This window comes from Arvicanthis niloticus, chromosome 1 (assembly GCF_011762505.2).
Source record: "Arvicanthis niloticus isolate mArvNil1 chromosome 1, mArvNil1.pat.X, whole genome shotgun sequence".
Lineage (NCBI taxonomy): Eukaryota > Metazoa > Chordata > Mammalia > Rodentia > Muridae > Arvicanthis > Arvicanthis niloticus.
This window is the reverse complement of record NC_047658.1, coordinates 117,877,544-117,897,343: the sequence shown is the minus strand read 5'-3', so window position 1 is coordinate 117,897,343 and position 19,800 is coordinate 117,877,544. Positions and strand designations below refer to the sequence as shown.

Here is a 19,800-nt window from a genome sequence, read left to right as displayed (position 1 = left end):
TAAAATTCTGAAAAACCTAATCCAAGAACACATCAAAATAATCATCCATCATGGTCAAGTAGGCTTCATCTCAAGAATGCAGGGATAGTTCCATATGTAAAAATCCATCAATGTAATCCACTATGTAAACAAACTCAAAGGAAAAAAAAACAAATGATCATCTCTTTAGATGCTGAGAATGCATCTAACAAAATTCAACATCCCTTCATGTTAAACGTCTTGGGAAGATTAGGAATTCAAGGCCCATACCTAAACATAGTAAATGTAATATATATCAAAATAGTAGTCAACATCAAACTAAATGGAGAGAAACTTGAAGCAATCCCACTAAAATCAGGCACTAGACAAGGCTGCCCACTCTCTTCCTAGCTATTCAATATAGTACATGACATCCTAGCTAGAGCAATTAGGCAACAAAAGGAGGTCAAAGGGATACAGATAGGAAAGGAAGAATTCAAAATTTCACTATTTGCAGATGATATGATAGTATACTTAAGTGCCCCTAAAACTTCCACCAGAGAACTCCTAAACTTGATAAACAACTTTAGCAACGTGGCTGGATATAAAATCAACTCAAACAAATTAGTAGCCTTCCTCTACTCAAAGGATAAACATGCTGAGAAAGAAATTAAGGAAATGACACCCTTCATCATAGTCATAAATAATATAAAATACCCTGGTTGGACTCCAACCAAGAGAGTAAAAGATCTGTTTGACAAGAACTTCAAGTCTCTGACGACAGAATTAGAAGAAGATCTCTGTAGATGGAAAGATCTCTGATAATCATGGATTGGCATAATTAATATAGTAAAAATGGCCATCTTGTAAAAGCAATCTACAGATTCAATGCAAAATTGAAATCAAAATTCCAACTCAGTTTTTCATATAGTTAGAAAGAGCAATTTTCAAATTCATTTTGAACAACAAATAATCCAGGGTAGCTAAAATTATTCTCAACAATAAAAGGACTTCTGGGGGAATCACCATTTCTGACCTCAAGCTGTATTACAGAGCAATAGTGATAAAAACTGCATGGTATTGGTACAGTAACAGGCAGGAAAATCAATGGAATAGAATTGAAGATCCAGAAATGAACCTACACACCTATGATCACTTGCTCTTTGACAAAGGAACTAAAACAATACAGTGGGGAAAAGATGGCGTTTTCAACAAATGGTGTTGGTTCAACTGGAGGTCAGCATGTAGAAGAATGCAAATTGATCCATTCTTATCTCCTTGTTCAAGCAGATCAAGGACCTTGGAATAAAAACAGATACACTGAAACTGATAGAAGGGAAAGTGGGGAAGAGCCTCAAACACATGGGCACAGGGGAAATTTTCCTGAAGAGAACACCAATGGCTTATGCTCTAAGATCAACAATAGAAAAATAGAACCTCATAAAAATGCAAAGCTTCTATAAGGCAAAGGACACTATCAATAAGACAAAATGGCAACCTACAGATTGGAAAAAAGATCTTTACCAATCCTAATCTGACAGAGGGCTAATGTTCAATATATTCAGAGAACTTAAGAAGTTAGACTTCAAAAAACCAAATAATCCTATTTTAAAAATGGGGTAGAGAGCTAAACAGAGAATTCTCAACTGAGGAATATCAAATGGCCAAAATCACCTAAAGAAATGTTCAATGTCCGTAGTCATCAGGGAAATGCAAATGTAACCAGCCCTGAGATTCTACCTCACAGCAGTCAGAATGGCTAAGATCCAAAACCCAGATGACAGCGGATCCTGGTGAGGATATGGAGAAAGAGGAACACTCCTCCATTGTTGTGAGATTGCAAACTGGGACAACCATTCTTAAAATCAGTCTGGCAGTTCCTCAAAAAATTGGACACAGTATTACCTGAGGACCCAGCTATGCCACTCCTGGGCATATACCCCAACGATACTCCAACATATAACAAAGACTCATGCTCCACTATGTTCATAGAAGCCTTATTTATAATAGCCAGAAGCTGGAAAGAACCCAGGTGTCTTCCAACAGAGGAATGGATACAGAAAATGTGGTACATATACACAATGGAGTATTACTCAGCTATTAAAAACAATAAATTCGTGAAATTCTTAGGCAAGTGAATGGAACCAGAAAATATCATCCTGAGTGAAGTAACTCAGTCACAGAAGAACAAACATCATATTCACTTACTAATAGTGGATAACAGCCTAAAAGCTTGGAATACCCATAATTCAATTCACAGACCACATGAAGTTCAAGAAGAAGGAAGACCAAAGTGTGGGGTCTTCGGTCTTTCTTAGAAATGGGAACAAAATACTCATGGGAGCAAATATAGAGACAAAGTGTGGTGGAGATACTGAGGAAAAGGCCGTTCAGAGACTGCCCTACCAGTGGATCCATCCCATATACAGTCACCAAACCCAGACTATATTATGAATGCCAAGAAGTACATACTGACCAGAGCCTGATAAAAAGAAAACCTGGAAGTGCAGAAATGTGTAAACAAAATAATTTATGGAGGCAAGTTAAGAGTAGAAAATGTATTGGTAAGTTCATTTTGCTTTACACTGTCAGAAAGTCACAAATGAAGTTGACATGACATTCTCTTGGGAATACATGGATGAGGGGAAGCACAGGACATCAATGATAAATTGGTTCAGGAATGCACTGCTTGAGTTCTTTGTATATATTGGATATTAGCCCTCTATTGGATGTAGGATTGGTAAAGATCTTTTCCCAATCTGTTGGTTGCCCTTTTGTCCTATTGACAGTGTCCTTTGCCTTACAGAAGCTTTGCAATTTTATAAGGTCCCATTTGTCAATTTTTGATCTTAGAGCATAAGTCATTAAACTCCAGACAACCAAATAACCCTATTTAAAATGGAGTACAGAGTTAAACAAAGGATTCTCAACTGAGGAAACTTGAATGACCAAAAAAACACCTAAAGAAATGTTCAATATACTTAGTCACCAGGAAAATAGAAATCAAAACCACCAGCCTGGGAGCACATAGGAAGGTACCTATGGCTCCAGCTGTATATGTAGGGGAGGATGGCATTGTAGGGCATAGGTGGGAGAGGAAACCCTTGGCTCCATGAAGGCTGGAGGCTGAGTGTGGGGAAATCATGGGTGGGGCGGTGGGAGGGGAGGTGGGGACATATCCTCATAGAAGCAAGAGGAGGAGGACGGTATAGGGGGTTCCTGTGTGGGGATGAATGAGGAAAGGGAATTACATCTGAAATGTAAATAAAATATCCAATAAAAAAGAAGAAAAAAGTTTAACAAGAGGGAAAGTTCAAGTGAAGGTGTTTCAATTACACTTAGAATGGGAAAGAAAATAATCACAGGAGGCAGAGGGAGTGAGGAATTTCAGTAGGAGTGTATGAACGGGAAGGAAAAAGGGGAACAGGATCAGGTATAGCAGGAACAGAAGAGAAGCCCAGAGTTCTAAGAGAATTAAAGAAAATATGCAGCATCTGGGGGTTTGATGTGGAAGATAACCTCTAAAAAGTCCCAGAGACCTGCAATATGAGAGACTCCCAGGACTCAGTGGGGTTACTTTAGTGCGCATATTTGTTTAAGAATTTTACCTGAACTTCTCCCCCATCTGCTCACTTACCCATAGTACTTTGTGTGTGTGTGTGTGTGTGTGTGTGTGTGTGTGTGTGTGTGTTTAACTCAAAATCATTTTATGGAGTGTAAATATTCTTGGAGATATAGCCTTCCATAATAAAATAGATAAAGAGACCTTGGAGGCATTAGCCACTGCCTAGGCACAGCTTGAAGGGTTCCAAGAATGCCTATCAGAGAGCGATTTTACAAGAAGGGGCACTCTCAACTCTAAATCAGAGAACTGTAGACCTAGTACATCTTTTACAGCTCAGATAAAAGAAATTGGAGATTCTGATGATGAATCAGATCCAGAGGAAGGAGCTAATTTAAAAGAAAGGGCTTCCAAATACCATGAGGATTGGCCCCCCTATGCACCTTCCGCTCCACCTGTGGTCCTTGATGCAGCAGAAGCTGCCCAGATGGGCATGAAGGTATATAAGTTAGAGATAGAAATTAAGCTGCAGAAATTGACTAACGGGCTACAGGAGTTAAAGTGTCTGTCAGGTGTGAAAAAGAGTGATGATTCTGAGATGCGTCAATCACCATTAAAAAGAGCTGTATATCAGGCCTGCAGGGATGGGCAGGATACATCTGACATGTTAGCTTTTCCTGTGGTTGATGTAATTGACCAGCAGAACAGAAGAACTAGACAATAACAGGCACTGGAGTTTAAAGTGATAAAAAGAATTGAAAATTGCAGTGTCACAATACGGGCCTACGGCTTCCTTTACACAAGCTTTATTGGATACTGTGGTAGAATCAAATTTAACACTCTAAGATTGGAAAACTTTATGTAAGACTATTTTGTCAGGAGGAGATTACTTGCTTTGGAGCTCAGAATGACATTGAAGACCCCCATACTCAGGAGACCCTTCCTCAAGCCTCCGGATCGCGACCACCCAAAAATCACAAGAAACCATACCTGGATGCAATCAGCAGAGGTTTATTAGGGGAGGAGCCAGCGGTCAAAAACGACAAGCTCTTTAGCTCCAAGAGCAGGGTTTTTGGCCCTGAATGATGGGTACCGGGGTCTTTTAAAGAGCAAAACCACAAACCAGGGGAGTGGGGAGGGGGTAAGAGGTTGCCAAGGATACATAACATGAGAATAGTGATACATTCCAAAGAAACCCACCCTAAAAGGTTAATAGCCATGGAAATTACCCAGTACAATCATTTTCTCAAAAATGTGGTTTCACCAAGTCACTGCCCTACCTTGTCATTTATCAACTATTTATTCTCACTAGCTCCAGCTGTAAAGCCACAGTCCTGTCATTGTGTTTTTACCACCTGAATGACTTTCACTCCTTGCAGCCAGTTCCTGGAACTGGCCTGGCTTGTTTCAGAGAAAATTTTCCATGTCCCTAAAAGAACTTGAAAGGCATCTATATATGTATATATTCTATAAAAATGATTTTTATAATTTTTCATTCTTCAGCATGATACTAGTAAGAAAACCGCCATGATGAATGCTCAGGCAGGTAATGCAGATTGGGATCTTAACATGCTTCTAGGAGAAGGTCAATATGAAGGTAATGCTAATCAGGTTGAGCTGCCCACAGGCGTGTATGCACAAATTGCAATGGCTGTCCTCTGTGGTTGGAATCAATTACCTACTAGAGGGCATCTTAGTGGGAATTTATCCAATATTAAACAGGGTCCTGATAAATTATTTCAGGAATTCATAAACAGGCTGCTAGAATTTTTGGAGATCCTCAGTCAGGAATTCCTTTTGTTACACAATTGGATTATGAAAATGCTAACGCAGCTTGCCACCCAGCTATCAGGCCTTACAAATCAAAGACAGATTTACATGGATACATCCCCATCCATCCTTGTGCTAAAATTGGGCCCTCATACAATCAGGGTCTGGCCATGGCTGCTGCTTTTCAAGGGACCACTATACAAGCAATGCTTGCACAGAACCATAAAGATAAAAGATGTTTTAAATGTGGAGATTCACACCATTTTAAAAATGACTGTCCCCAAAAAAAGGGGCATGAACAAGCTATCAGGTCATGTGTCAGAAACTTGTCTGAGGTACAAGAAGGGTAATCATTGGGTTAAGGAGTGCACATCTAAAACATAATCAGGGCTGTCCCTTGTCGGGAAATGAGTTTCAGGGCCAGCCCTAGGCCCCCAAGAATCTATAGCCAACAGCTTATGGGGGCATGAAGCTGTTGCCAAGCCAGGGAAAACTACTTCAAAACTTATTAGAACAACCCCAGGAAGTGCAGGACTGGACCTCAGTTCCACTACTTATGTGATACTGACACCAGAAATGGGAGTTCAGATGCTGCCCATAGGAGTTTTTGGGCCCTTGCCTCCAGGAACATGGGGATTACTTTTGGGCCAAAGCAACAATATTGTAAAAGGATTGCAAATTTATCCAGGTGTTATAGATAATGATTATGAGGGACAAATTAAAATCATGGCCACTTCCCCCAGGGCGTTATAATTGTGCCTGCTGACAAAAGAATTGCTCAACTTGTTTTGGTTCCATTGCATTTGCTTCCTTCCAAATTTGTTAAGAATGAGAGAGGACAGTATGGCTTTGGTTCTTCTGATGTGTATTGGGTTCAATCTATTACTAGCAAGAGACCTAATCTTAAGTTAATAATTGAAGGAAAAAGATTTGAAGGACCAATGGACACAGGAGCTGACGTAACAATTATTAGAGGACAAGAATGGCCTTCAGCCTGGCCTTTGTCTGATACTCTCACTCACCTTCAAGGAATTGGTTATGCCAATAACCCGAAACAGAGTTCTAAACTTCTAAATTAGAGAGATGAAGAAGGTAATTCAGGACAAATTCAGCCCTATGTGATGCCGAATTTGCCTGTCACCCTCTGGGGAAGGGATCTTTTGTCACAGATGTGTCTTATGATATGCAGCCCTAATGAAGTAGTAACAAATGCTAAGACAAAGATTTTTGCCTGGCTGAGGACTAGGGAAAGAAGGGCAAGGTACTAAAACTTTTGAAACACCTAAGTCTCATTCTGACACTAGAGATTTGGGATATTTTCCATAATGGCCACTGTCTTGCCTGCATCCCACACTAATAAAATTCAATGGCTTAATAATGTTCCAGTGTGGGTTGATCAGTGGTCGTTGTCTAAAGAAAAAATAGAAACTGCTTCATTGCTTGTGCAGGAGCAATTAGAGGCAGGACATATGGTATCATCTCAGTCTTACCAAAAACAATCTACAGATACAATGCAATCCATATCAAGACACCAACTCAATTCTTCACAGAGATGAAAAGAGCAATTCTCAACTTTATATGGAATAACAAAATACTCAGAATAGCAAAAACAATTCTCAACAATAGAAGAACTTCTGTGGGAATCATCATATTTGACCTCAAACTCTACTTCAGAGGAATGGTGATAAAAACCACATGTTATTGGTACAGGGACTGATGGGTTTAATCAATGGAATAGAATTGAAGACTCATAAATAAAACCACACACTTGATCTTTGACAAAGAATCCAAAACATACAGTGGAAAAAAGAAAACATCTTCAACAAATGGTGCTGGTCTAACTGGCAGTCAGCATACAGAAGAATGCAAATTAATCCAATTTTTTTATCTCTTCATATGAAACTTAAGTCCAAGTGGATCAAGGACAACATAAAACTGGATATAATGAATGTAATAGAAGAGAAAGTGGGAAAGAGCCTTGAATGCATTGACACAGGGGAAAATTCCTGAACAAATGGTTCAGGCTCAACAATTGACAAATGGGACCTTATGAAATGAAAAGCTTCTTTAAGGCAAATGACACAGCCAACCATTGGATTTTTGCCAGGGACCCCTATAGAAGAGTTATGGGAAGGACTGAAGGAGCTGAATTACATCCCCAGAGGAAGAACAACAATATCAACTACCTGGAACCCTCAGAGCTCTGCAGGTCTAAGCCACTGACCAAAGAGCATACATGGGCTGGTTTGTGGCCCCTGCTACATATATGGCAGAGATTGCCTTGTCTGGTTCTGTGGAGACTTGATACCCCAGAGAAGGGGGATATTAGAATGGTGAGGTGGGAGTGGGTGGGTGGGTGAATGAGCACCCTCTTAGAGGCAAAGGGGGAGATGGGGTGGGGGGATCATGCATGGGGACCTGAAAAGTGGGATAATATTTGAAATGTTAATAAATAAAATAATTAATAAAAAGAGTATATCACATTTTGAAAAATAAATTTATAAAAAATGTATTTGGATGAGAGGGATGAACACAATAGAGAAGAGTAGCAACTAATTATCTGACCAAAATATCCAAGTAATCATTTCCCCACAGTGACACTAATTTCAACAACATGTTGACACATCAACAAACTTTAGAGTACCAAGATCTTGTGTAAGTAGTGTGTCTAGTTTAAGACAATAAATAATTGCACACTGAATAAAGCAGAAAGAAAGTAGGTGCTCAGAATGCCTTCTTCCAAAGTGTAGACTACAGGCAAAGTCTGTGCTCACAATAGTCCCATTCCTACTCCACTGAGCACAGTGCAGACGTCATAACACCTCAGACCCAGTCCTTAGACCAGGACCCATGTACTGATCTTCTGGAACTCTTTAACGAGAAGCCCAGTGTATTGTATCCACCACGAATCTCATAAGCTCCACAGACAGTGAGGAAGACTTTCCTCAACAAACAGTAGAACATGAAGATGTCACAGGAAGATGCTTTAGAGCTCATTGCCAAGCTCAACACTGTGAGACGTTGTTGGGGGCTGACTTTTAGCAGAAAGCGGCTATCAGCTTTGCAGCCATCTTGAGCCATATACCCTGACATGAGACTTGGATTACAATAGCCTACAACAGCTGAGCACACTCTGATAATCTTGGTTTAGATACCTTGACTTTTCATGATCAGTAAGGTGCGTGAGATTAAAGGTGTGTGAGATTAAAGGTGTGTGACTTAAGAGTATGACTTAGAAGTATAGAGATCAGAGTTAGAGACAAGACCTAAGGGCATGATTAAAGGTGTAACTTAGAGGCGTGGCTTAGAAGTGAGACATATAAAAGGCAGAGACAGAACAGATCAGAATCAGACTATAGAGACGAATCAGACACATCAGACATTAGGTAGAGTCTGCCCTCACCGTCGCTCTTGCTGAACCCCGACCCGCAGACCGGAGCGGCAGCTTGGGCCGGGATACAGTGGCCGCCCAAACATGGGTTGGCCTGGGCCTCAACATTTTGCCTGGGCTGCAACATTTATTTTGGCCACCCCAATATGGGGCTAGTGTGGACCCCAACATTGTTTTGGCGCCTGAACAGGGACTTGAGCTTGGGCCTCAACAAGACTTAACCAGGAAGAAGAAAATAGCATACATTCCCAAGTACAGGTCTGTTTCACAAAGTCATGATTGTTTTGGTCTGCACCATTTTCAGACATTGTATCTGAAATATATCCATGAGACTTGCAGGCACATTATGCTAGGATGATCAACTCTGTGATTTCTGATATGGCAATAGTGTTTCTATTTCATTTTTTTTCTACATCCTTAAACAGGACAGATAGTAGAAAGACTGCCCCAACCAGTGACTGAAGCAGAAAGTCATTACAGTATACTGGCTTGAGTCTGTGTTGGCCTAATGAAAACTCACAGTTGAAGATGGCACAGCAACTTTTTTCAGTACTCATTTGTATTCATATCATCTTCAGCAAAAAATATAACACAATGCAACAAAACAAAACCAAAAACCAAAATGGAAAAGAAGCCCATTTATTACAACTACAAGACTTGCTTGGCATTACTTAATTTGATAAGTAATAGTTTAATTCAGACTCTCCTTGCATTTCATGAGATATATTTTTCCAAACCATGCATGTCCCAGAAGTGGAGCCTAAAAATAAGAGTTTACCTAGGTATATTCTGTTTTGTTCAAATTCAGACATCCTCAGTTCCTACTGCAGAGTATACTAACACCATACAAGAAATGGAAGGAGGAAATTATTTTCTTGGCCCCAGTACTCATGTGCACAAGGGTTATGAAGATTCTTAGAAAATGATGTGTTGGAGGAGAGAGTTTAGAGGGAGATGATGAGAAAAAAGTGGTTGTAGCAGGTGTGTTACCCAACCTCCCAACCTTCCAGCCCCAGGATCTCAGGAGGGCTATGTGCAGTGAATGCAAAGGTGAGGGGAAGAGAGCATCTACGGTGCTTTTTCACAATCAGTAAGGAAGGTGCTTTTCCTTCTTCACTCCCACACCCAGACATTTCCTAATGGCTAACTGTGAGTGTGCATGCATGTAAATATGTGTGTGTAAAACTCCAAGCGTGAGACAGTACAGCTCTTTTAGGTTATTTTTATGAAATAACACAACAGAGAATTGTATGCAGTAAATTTAATAAAATAGAAAGAAATACACGTGAGGTTTCAACAATTGTCTTGCACTTTATAGGTAGAAATAAAGAATGAAGAGAGAAAAGTTATAATTTGCAGTATCAATATGAGTGACCATTGCCAGTTTCCTGGAGTTCTGTGAGCCAGATTTCTTGTGGAGGTTTATGACGACTCTTGACAGCTGTTGCTGTCATATATTGCCTCCTGGAAAACCAAAAGAAGGAGATGTCTTAAATTTAGAGTTGTGCCTTAAAAGTCACAGGTTTAAAATTAATTTTTCTTACTATTATTTTTATTTTTCTCTTAGTAGTTTTTAGACTGTATAATAATTAGTATGTGTATTTGTATGGATGCCCCAGTGTGGGGGAATTTGAGGGTGGGGAGGGGGAAGTGGTTAGATGGGTGGGGCACACTTCATAGAAGAAGCAGGAGGGGGATGGGATAAGGGGTTTCTGGAGTGGGGAATGGGGAAAGGGGATAACATCTGAAATGGAAATAAATAAAATGTCCAATAAAAAATTAATAAAATAAGAAAAAAATGTCACAGGCTAAAAATCAATTTTTATTGCTAGTATTTTTGTTCCTTTTTCTCTTATTAGTTTTTAGAATGTATAATAATTAGTATGTGTATTTGTGTGTGGTGTGCATGTATACCCACACATGTGTGGAAATCAGGGGACAACTGTTGGAAGCTAGTTATTTCCTTCTGCATTTACATAAGTGATATTACAGTGTTGGGCCTAACACAAGGTCTAATCTCCATTTCACCTCCACCCTTCAGTCATGTACACAGGTGGAGGGCGTGAACAGGCCCTAAAGAGATTTACATACCTGAAGGCCAGAGGTGGAGCCAATTAAACATTCCTCCCCAGCCCCTCCCCCCTTCTCCCCTCCCCTTTTAACTCAGGTCGATCCTGGGTTTGAGGGGTATGCATCCAGATCCATCCACGATCCGCCATGTGAATAAACCAGTTTTGGAAACCCAAGGGCTTCCTCGTGTGTTGGGGCTGCGCCGCTATGAGGAACCGTGAGGAGCCAGGGAGAGACTTTTAGTTAATGAACAGCCGGGCCCAACTTCCAGCTGGAGAAACCCAGAGCGTTTCCAGCCGACTACCCACAGTATGGCAGGAGGAACCTCGGGATCCCCAAGCCTTTTTTTCCCCCACATTACAGTTTACAAAAGAAAACAAATTAGAAGTTACCATCATCACGTTAACATTTTCCAGAGTCGCATTATCCTGGGCTAGAAAACATTGTTTGAATTCCGTGGCAGCATTTCTAGTAAGAGGTGTGTATATATATGGACTAAGCAATTGTAGATATTCGTCCTCAGACACAGACGAGTCAATTGTCTTGTTGATAATTTCATCTAGAATAATGCAGCCAGAACCTGGAAAGACATGGCATTTGTAGTAGATGGAGGTTTGAACTCATTAGCACTTGCCTATCATGACAATCATGCCCTTGAGTACAAGTGGAAGCACAGATTGGCAATGATGATGGAGCATTGCCAAATCTGGGACAGAAGATACAGGCTATAAAATTCTACTTTGAAACAACAAAGTCTGCCCCTAACATCCTACCACAACTAAGCCACATCTCACACAACCTTAACTAACAAGGAAACTGAAGCGATGGCAGGCTGTTTTGCTGGGCACGGTAAACATTCTTCATTACTATCTCGAGTACATCATGGAATATGTTCAAACATCCTATAAATATTTCATCTAAAATATTATCCACATTGCTCTGTTAACTCTAGCATCTGCATCACAAAGCAACATAAACAGAAGCCCTAGTACTTGAAGTGACCTCAGGCAGCCAGGCTAGGAGTGGGGCAGGAAGGAGCTCATTACTTTGATTCACTTGAACTAGTTCTATTAATGAGTCTTAATCTTATTTAAAATTTACTGAGCCCTTCACATTTTTTCAGCCCGTACCAAGTAAAAGTAGGCAATAAAAACAATGTACACTCTACAAACCACACTGCATGAGGGCCATTTATAACAATCACATTTTTTTTGAGACAAAGTTTCTCTGTGTAGCTTTGGCTGTTCTGGAACTCACTCTGCAGACCAGGCTGGCCTTGAACTCAGAGGTCTGCCTGCATCTACTCCTGAGTGCTGGGATTAAAGATGTGTACCACCATTGCCCAGATGACCATATTTATTTTTAAATTTGTGTTTTTAAATTAAAGTATAATTACATCATTTCTTCCCTTCCCTTTCCTCTCTCCAACCCCTCCATGTCCCATAATCTATCTATCTGTCTATCTATCTATCTATCCATCTATCTATCCATTTAGTGTTACTTGTATGTATATGATTTCATGGCTGATCATCCTCCTCACAACTTCATGTCTCATTTTTCTTTGTTTTAAAAAATAATATGCTGAGTATAATTATTGTTGCTCATTTTTCACTGATATAAAGCCATCCACGTGACCATGGGAAACCTACCATGAGCCACAACCCTGAAGAAAATTGACTCTTCCTCCCTCAGCAGCCAATCACTTGCCAAATCTTCACCATTAGGGGTAGGGCCTAATCAACTTGATCTTGTGAAAGTACTGGGAAAACAAACACTTCCTCTCTCAGTTCATCAGTACAACAGCCCACCACATGTCTAGAAGACAGTATTTTGCAGCAGTTCTCCCCAACCTCTGGCTCTTACAATCTTTCATCCCCCATTTCCACGGTGTTTCCTGAGTCTTGGAGAGGAGTATATGAGATAGATATCTCAGTTAGGGCTGAGCACTCAACAGTCACTTATTCTCTGTACTTTGATCAGGTTTTGGTGGGAGTGCGTTCATTATTCATTACTGGAAGAAACCCCCAGAAACAATGCAAGCTGCCCTCCCTACCAGCATGAATGCAAAGAACATGTAGATAAAGGAACACTAAAAGAATTCAGAACAATCTCTCATATATCTGTCACATAATGTCCAAGCTTTTTACCCTGGCATTAGATGCTACAGTGGGGAAGCAGCACTACTGGGAATTTCCCATTTCATTCCATGGTTAGAAAGACTCATGAATACATCCTCCAGGAAACCCATATGGGTCCACTGTTATGGGAGTACATTTATACCATCACCCCTTACTGCTGAAATATCTCATAATCAAACCTGAGCCTTGCCATGGATTTTAAAAGAGAAGTTTTCATAACGGGGCATTTTATGTGGTATTGACATGTGACATGCAGCTCCAACACAGGAATCAAACCCACAATTGAGATACCCTTTTTATTATCTGCACTAATGTTGATCCATGGAGTTACTATGTCAGACACTTTACACTAGTGCTCAGGTACAATGACTTCTTCCTGGAAGACACAGTAAGAATGTGTGGTCTGAAAGCACTCTTCCCTCTGCAGAACTTACCACTGGCATAGCAGCAAATGGGGATGGTGACCAACATGAACAGAACCACCAGCTTCATGTTGAGGCAGTCCCTGTGGTTTGGTTTGTTGTCCAAGACAGAAATCAGGAAACTCTGGAGTTGAGACCTGTATTCTTCTATTTATTGCTCAGGCAACCACCTTGGTCTCATCCAATAAATAAGAATGCATGTCACATGTTTAATATGGCACTGCACCAGGAAACATAAAAGAATAAAGAGCCAAAGAACACTGATTTCATTGAAGAAAGCAAGGGAACAGTTTTTTTTTTTTTTTTTTGAGACTCTGGAGGCCACTGTATTGACAATTGGCAACAGCAAAGTGTTGACAAGTGCTTCTAATGTCCAATGCAGATTAAAGCACTGTGGGTTGATTTAATCATCTGCTGTTCTGATTATTAAGGTGTTATCCTTTCCCTCTTCCCTTCCTCCCTTCTGCTCATCCTTTTCTCTCCTTATTTGCCTTGATAATATCATCTTTCATTTTCTTCCTCCTTCACTTTCTTTCCTGTCTACCTTTTCTCCCTTACAAACCTCAAGCTTCTTTATTCCTTGTCTGTCATTTTCTGTTAATTTCAGTGGTTTGAACGAGTTCATTATGGCATACTCACTCTGAAGGCAAACTTTCCTTTTGTTAACCTTTGTAAATCCCTTCGAGTTTGGGAAGGGGCTTACCAATTTTAACTCATTATTGAAAAGATCTGAAATCTAAAATCTCCTCAGGTCCTGTCCTTGGAAGGAATTACAATGCTTTTCTCTATAAGATTTATTTTAGACATTGGTAAAATGGGGGTTTGAATGACACTATGATGAGCTTTTATCAGGATAACAGATATTGTATGTAAAAAAAATCTGTCACATTTCATACTATAAGACAACCATTAATAAATGGGAGTTTCTGTGGCTGAAGAGATGGCTGAGCCATTAAGAGTACTTAGTGCTCTTGCAAAGGAACTGAGTTCAGTTCACTGCACCCATATAGTATCTCTCAATAACTCACTATATAGACCAGTGACATAATAATCAAAGCATCAAACATATGGCACAAAAAAGAATATTAAAAGATGCAAGGGAAAAAGATCAAGTAACATATTAAGGTAGACCTATTATAGTGTGATCATTATACCAAAGACAATAAAATAGGCCCACAACAAGCAACGGGTTTGAATTAACAATTAAAAATCTGCCTATAAAGAAAAATCTAGGGTCAGACATATTCACTGCTGAACTTAACCAAAGTTCTTAGGAAGATCTAGTAGTAATACTACTCAAACCTCAAGAGTCTTGCCAAGTGGTGTGACCTATGAACTACAATACCAATCAATCAGTCAGGCAACATGGGCCCACTGATGTATGACTACTGATGGCATGACTATTGTGATGGTAACTAATCACTCTTTGGGTTGGATTTCAGGTTTGTTCCACAGAAGAAACTGATGTCTAGCACTGTAAACACAATAGATCTCCTCCAATGGCTGAGGAGATCTTTTCCCCTAGGGAGGAACAGACTGTTGTTGCTTAGCTGCATTTACATAGTGCCAAACTGCCCTCTAAATATTTCTGCTTATGTATACAGACAAATGCTACGCTTATCTTTAATCACAGAAGCTTCTCTGCACAGAACTGTTGTGAATACAGAGGCTCATGACCTTTCAAGTGCTGAGAATAAGTGTTGTTTGAGTGCTTAGCCCTAAGAAGACATTTGTATGAACTCCTTTAAGACTCAGGGAAGAGTTAGACCAGAATTCAGGGAACATATAAGAGCTAGACGATAGGGAGGAATGTTATGAAATGCTGTTATGAACACAACACAGCTGCACAAATCACAATCTCACAGCAGCTGCAGTTACTTTAAGTAGGCCTGTACAAAACTAGACCTAGCATCAGTCAGGCAAGACTCACTGTGCCATACCCAGCCCTGATGAACTATTTTCTACTGGAAGATTCTGGAGAAAGGCAGTCATTGTCTTCAGTTGAGTATTGTACTTTGGGTACACAGTTTGAGTGTGAAGTTCAAATAAGAATTGTTCCATAGGCTCATATATTTGAATGTTTGGTTTTCAATTGGTGGGCAGTTTAGAAAGGATTAGTGGATGTGGCCTTTTTGGAAGAAGTATGTCACTAGGGAAAGTTCTGAGGTTTTAAAAGCTCAGTTTTGCTTTCTCTCTACCTCCAATTTGAAGATACAATATATGGGCTCAGTTACTGCTCTAGTGCCATGCTTGCCTGCCTGTTGCCATGCTCCCTGCCATGATAGAGATGGACTAAACCTCCAAAACAATAAACAAGTGCCAAATTAAATGCTTTCTTTGAAACATACCATATACTATAACAAAATACTTGTCTGGGGTTATTATTATGAAAATAAAATTTTAATTGTCTTATAGTTTAGGTGGTTAAGTGTCCAAAACTGAGAGGTCAAACTCATTTCTCTCATGATGAAGATTACATAAGATGGCATGTGTGAGTAGCTCATGAGATATGAATAACTCAAATTTCAAAACAGAGGGACTGAATTTCAAGCTGAGGGTTACATAATTGCCTTCAAGGGCAACATACAGTAACCTCTGAACCTTTTACTGGATTTCACCTCTTAAGGCTCCATAAAGATCACACACTATCACTGCTCTTGGAATAAGCTTTAGCTACAGAACTTTGGGTGTAGCATTCCACTGTAGTCTTCAAGGTACCATGTCTATTTCACAATGTTAGCTGTGTTCACTACCTCTGTAATAGTTTTTAAGTTCAAATCTGAAAAGCCCTCTAAGAGTTAAGAGGAACTCAAATGTGAGGCCCTGTAAAGCAAAACAAGCTAAAGAACAACTTTCACCTTCTATGTTGTGATTGTGGGATCAGCGTAGGTGGTATCTTATTTCATTCCCCAAATTTCCTGATGTCCTTTAGCCCTTTGGAGTGAATACCACATGTTGACATTTCACATTTTATCTTTATGTTGCCTTCTCCATCATTAAAATGAGATGTGCTTGGCTGGGTACTGGTGGTTCACGCCTTTAATCCCAGCACTGAGGAGGTAGAGGCAGGTGGATCTCTGAGTTTGAAGGTCCATTTTGGTCTATAGAGTAAGTTCCAGGATAATCAGGGCTACACAGTGATATCCTGTCTCAAAACAAAGCAAAGCAAAGTAAAGCAAAGCAAAACAAAACAAAGTGGCACAAGGGAGAATATTCATAGGAATACATACAGCAATAAACCTGGATTCATGCCAGAGAAGACGCCCTTAGTTACATGCTCATTAAACACAGATGCATGATGGACAGATGGATACTTTCCAAGATTACCTGGGATAAACCACATGAATCTTTTAAAAAAAATTACTTTATTTATTTATATTTCAGTCATTGCCACCCACTTTGGTCCCCCAACCCACAGTTTTTCATCCCATTCCTCCCCCCTTGCCTCCAAGAGGGTGCTCCTCACTCCACGAGACATCCCCCTTCCCTAGAGCCTCAACTCTCTTGAGGATTAATCACATCTTCTCCCACTGAGGCCAGACCAGACAGAAGTCTGCTAAATATGTGCCAGGGGCTCAGTTCAGCCCATGGGTTGGTTCAGTTCCTGGTTGGTGGCTTAGTCTCTGAGAGCTCCCTGGGGTCAGGTTTAACTGAGACTGTTGGTCTTCCTATGGGGTTGCTCTCCCTTTCAGCTTCTTCAATCCTTCCCCTAATTCAAGCATAGGGGTCCCTGGCTTCAATCCAATGGTTGGGTGTAAGTATCTGCTTCTGTTTCAGTCAGATGCTGGTAGTGGCTTTCAGAGGACAGCTATGCGAGGCTTCTGTTTGTAAGCACATCATAGCACAGTAATATCAGGTCTTGGTGTCCCCTCATGAGATGGATCCCTAGTTGGGCTGGGCATTAGACTGCCATTCCTTCAGTCTCTTCTCCATTTTTGTCCCTGGAGTTCTTTTAGATGGGAACAATTCTGGGCCAGGAATTTTGACTGTGGGTTAGTAACCCAGTCCCTACACTTGAGGCCCTGTCTATGTACTGGAGGTGGATCTTGGAGTTTTCTTTCCCCAATGTGACCATATGAATTTACTCTTTCCTTTTTCTTCAGTTATGTTTATTTATTTAAAGTGTTTTCATGTGTACCACAGTATATTCTGTAGGCCACAGGATGACCTTTGGAGTCAATTATCTTCTTCAACCATATAGGTCTCAGAGATAAAACTCAGGTTGTAAGGCTTAGTGTTTCTTTACCTACCCCATCAATATGGATTTTTACATGAGACAACTTTCATCCTTAAATGCTTGGCATTGTACCTGGGCACACATAAGTGAGGTGCTTCCATCACTTTTAGCATAAAGGATATGCCCTTTTGTTTTCAGAACTCACCTGTGGCTGTGAAAGCAAGACAGAGAATGTAGATAATAGTCACAGAAAGCTCAACAATAAACTGAAATTCAGGGAACCACTCCCTGAAAACCAAGAATGATCACTTGAAGGAAGGATTGGCAGAGATGCGAGCCCTAGGAACCACAGTACCAAAACCATGGGTGCAATAGTGGGCAAAGAATATGGTCAAGCAGAAAGTAATCAAGAAAAAGCTGTGATGTGTAGGCAAAATTCTCACCCACATCTAGCTATCTGTCAAGAAAAGTTGAATACATGATAATTGACTTTTTATGACTTGTGCCCTATATACTCTGTTTTATAAACAGGTTACTTTAGCTCTTGTCATCTCTTGCTGAATTTCACTCCTTGCAAGGATAATGAACAATCCAATCATTAAATGAGTGATTAGAACAAGTTGTAGAAGACTTGCCTTAAATGTTAGCAGCCCCTTCCTTTAGACTGAAGTCCTGGGCAGAATAAAAGAAAAAAATAGAGTCAGCATTGCTTTTTTTCTTACTGTTGCCCTGATGTGATGTAACCGCTTGGCTCCCCTAATCTCCTCCCATCATAATAAACTTAAAAAAATTGATTGGGAGCTTTGAGCTAAGGTAAATAATTCATTTATACAAACTATTTCTGTCAGGATTTTATTAAATCTGACAGATATGAAAAGTGATGAATATAGTGGTAATATCCCACTTTAAACATGTATTCAAAGGTATGGGAGCACACACTACAAAGGTACATAATTAGTATTAGTTGACAATCATAAAAGGTTGAAAAATGGTAAATGTTTATTTGAGGATGGGTATATCTCTGGCTTTGGTAATTTATTGTAAGAATGATTATAAAGGGGATGGAATTGAGAACTTTATATACATACATACATACACACACACACACACACACACACACACATATCAATTTGTGTGGACACTAGCAATTTGAGGTGATTCTTTTCAAAGTTCCTTGGATCATATGTTTTCCAATTTGAAAAAGCAAGGGCAAAAGAATGCCTGAGATTTTCTCTCAACATATATGTCTTCAACACACCCATTAATGAGTGTAGGGCCATTTAGAGATCTTAGGGATGATTGATATTTGTCCCAATCTACCAGACACATGTATTATATTTCCAATAGTCACTTAAGAATTCTACCACCATAATAGTCAGTTCATCATACCCATGAAAATCAAAGTAGTGAAGAGTAACTAAGCTGTAGGCAGAGAAAAGCCATCAAACCTAGAGCCAAATTTAAGCACATTTCTGAACATTTAGAATAAACAACTAGTCCTTGTTGACAGATAAGATTTAATTTGATCTTCTCTGAGAAAGAGGTGATTAATTTCACTTGACTTACTTTGTTTTTCCTTTCAGTCACATATGTTGGTTGAACTGTCAAGATTTGCTGCCACATCTCAACTTTTCTTCTGGTTGGGTTTAATGCATTTATTTTTTACCTGAGTGCTATAAAGTGGACAATATCATCAATTTCCTTTGCAGAAGTGGAAACTGAGGCTGTGAGGCCAAGCAACTTGCAGAAAATCCCACTGTAGAACCTGCCAGACTCCACTCTAGTCCTTAATCAATTCCTCTTTACTCCTCAATGGATAAATACATTCTGAGTGTGGAATGTTCAGACAACATTTCAGAATTCAAAAACCAGGCATCTACCTGCCCCAACAGAGTAATAGGGTCTGGGGAGCACATCTGAATGAAGTGAAGGAGTACTTGCCTATCATTTCTGAGGCTGTAGGTTCAATCTCCAGCACTGAAAATCAAAAACACCAAAAGCCTGCAGTCTATTCTAACAGAGCTGGGCATGGTAGCTGTGTCTATGAGCCAGCATATGTGAGGTAGAGGCACAAAGATCATCTGCTCATGTGTAGCCTGTGCTACACACAAAGACTGCACAGGAAAAATGAAGGACTGAAGTTGTAAGTCATAGAATTCTGGCCTTGTATGGTGTATTTTCCTTTGTCTGTTTCCCAGAACCACAGAATTAAGTGGGATTGTGAAGTTTTATATATTTCCCCATTTGTTTCAATAAGTCATTGCTATTTTTATGGATACTTCATTGAATCAGTAGCTCACTCTGGCAATGCA

General features: G+C 39.9%; 1 protein-coding gene and 1 pseudogene across 1 annotated transcript; one reads left to right on the top strand and one right to left on the bottom strand.

Moving 5' to 3' along the window:
• The first annotated feature begins 4,007 nt into the window (after nucleotides 1-4,007).
• On the top strand, nucleotides 4,008-9,174 carry LOC117722416 (igE-binding protein-like; annotated as a pseudogene).
• A 753-nt stretch (nucleotides 9,175-9,927) lies between these two features.
• On the bottom strand, nucleotides 9,928-13,460 carry LOC117700175 (secretoglobin family 2A member 1-like). Its single transcript, XM_034492079.2, has 3 exons — nucleotides 13,324-13,460; nucleotides 11,144-11,331; nucleotides 9,928-10,145 (listed from the first exon to the last, which is right to left on the bottom strand). The coding sequence occupies exons 1-3, from the start codon at nucleotides 13,379-13,381 to the stop codon at nucleotides 10,104-10,106; spliced, it is 288 nt and encodes a 95-aa protein (XP_034347970.1). The 5' UTR covers nucleotides 13,382-13,460; the 3' UTR covers nucleotides 9,928-10,103.
• Between the last annotated feature and the right edge of the window lie 6,340 nt (nucleotides 13,461-19,800).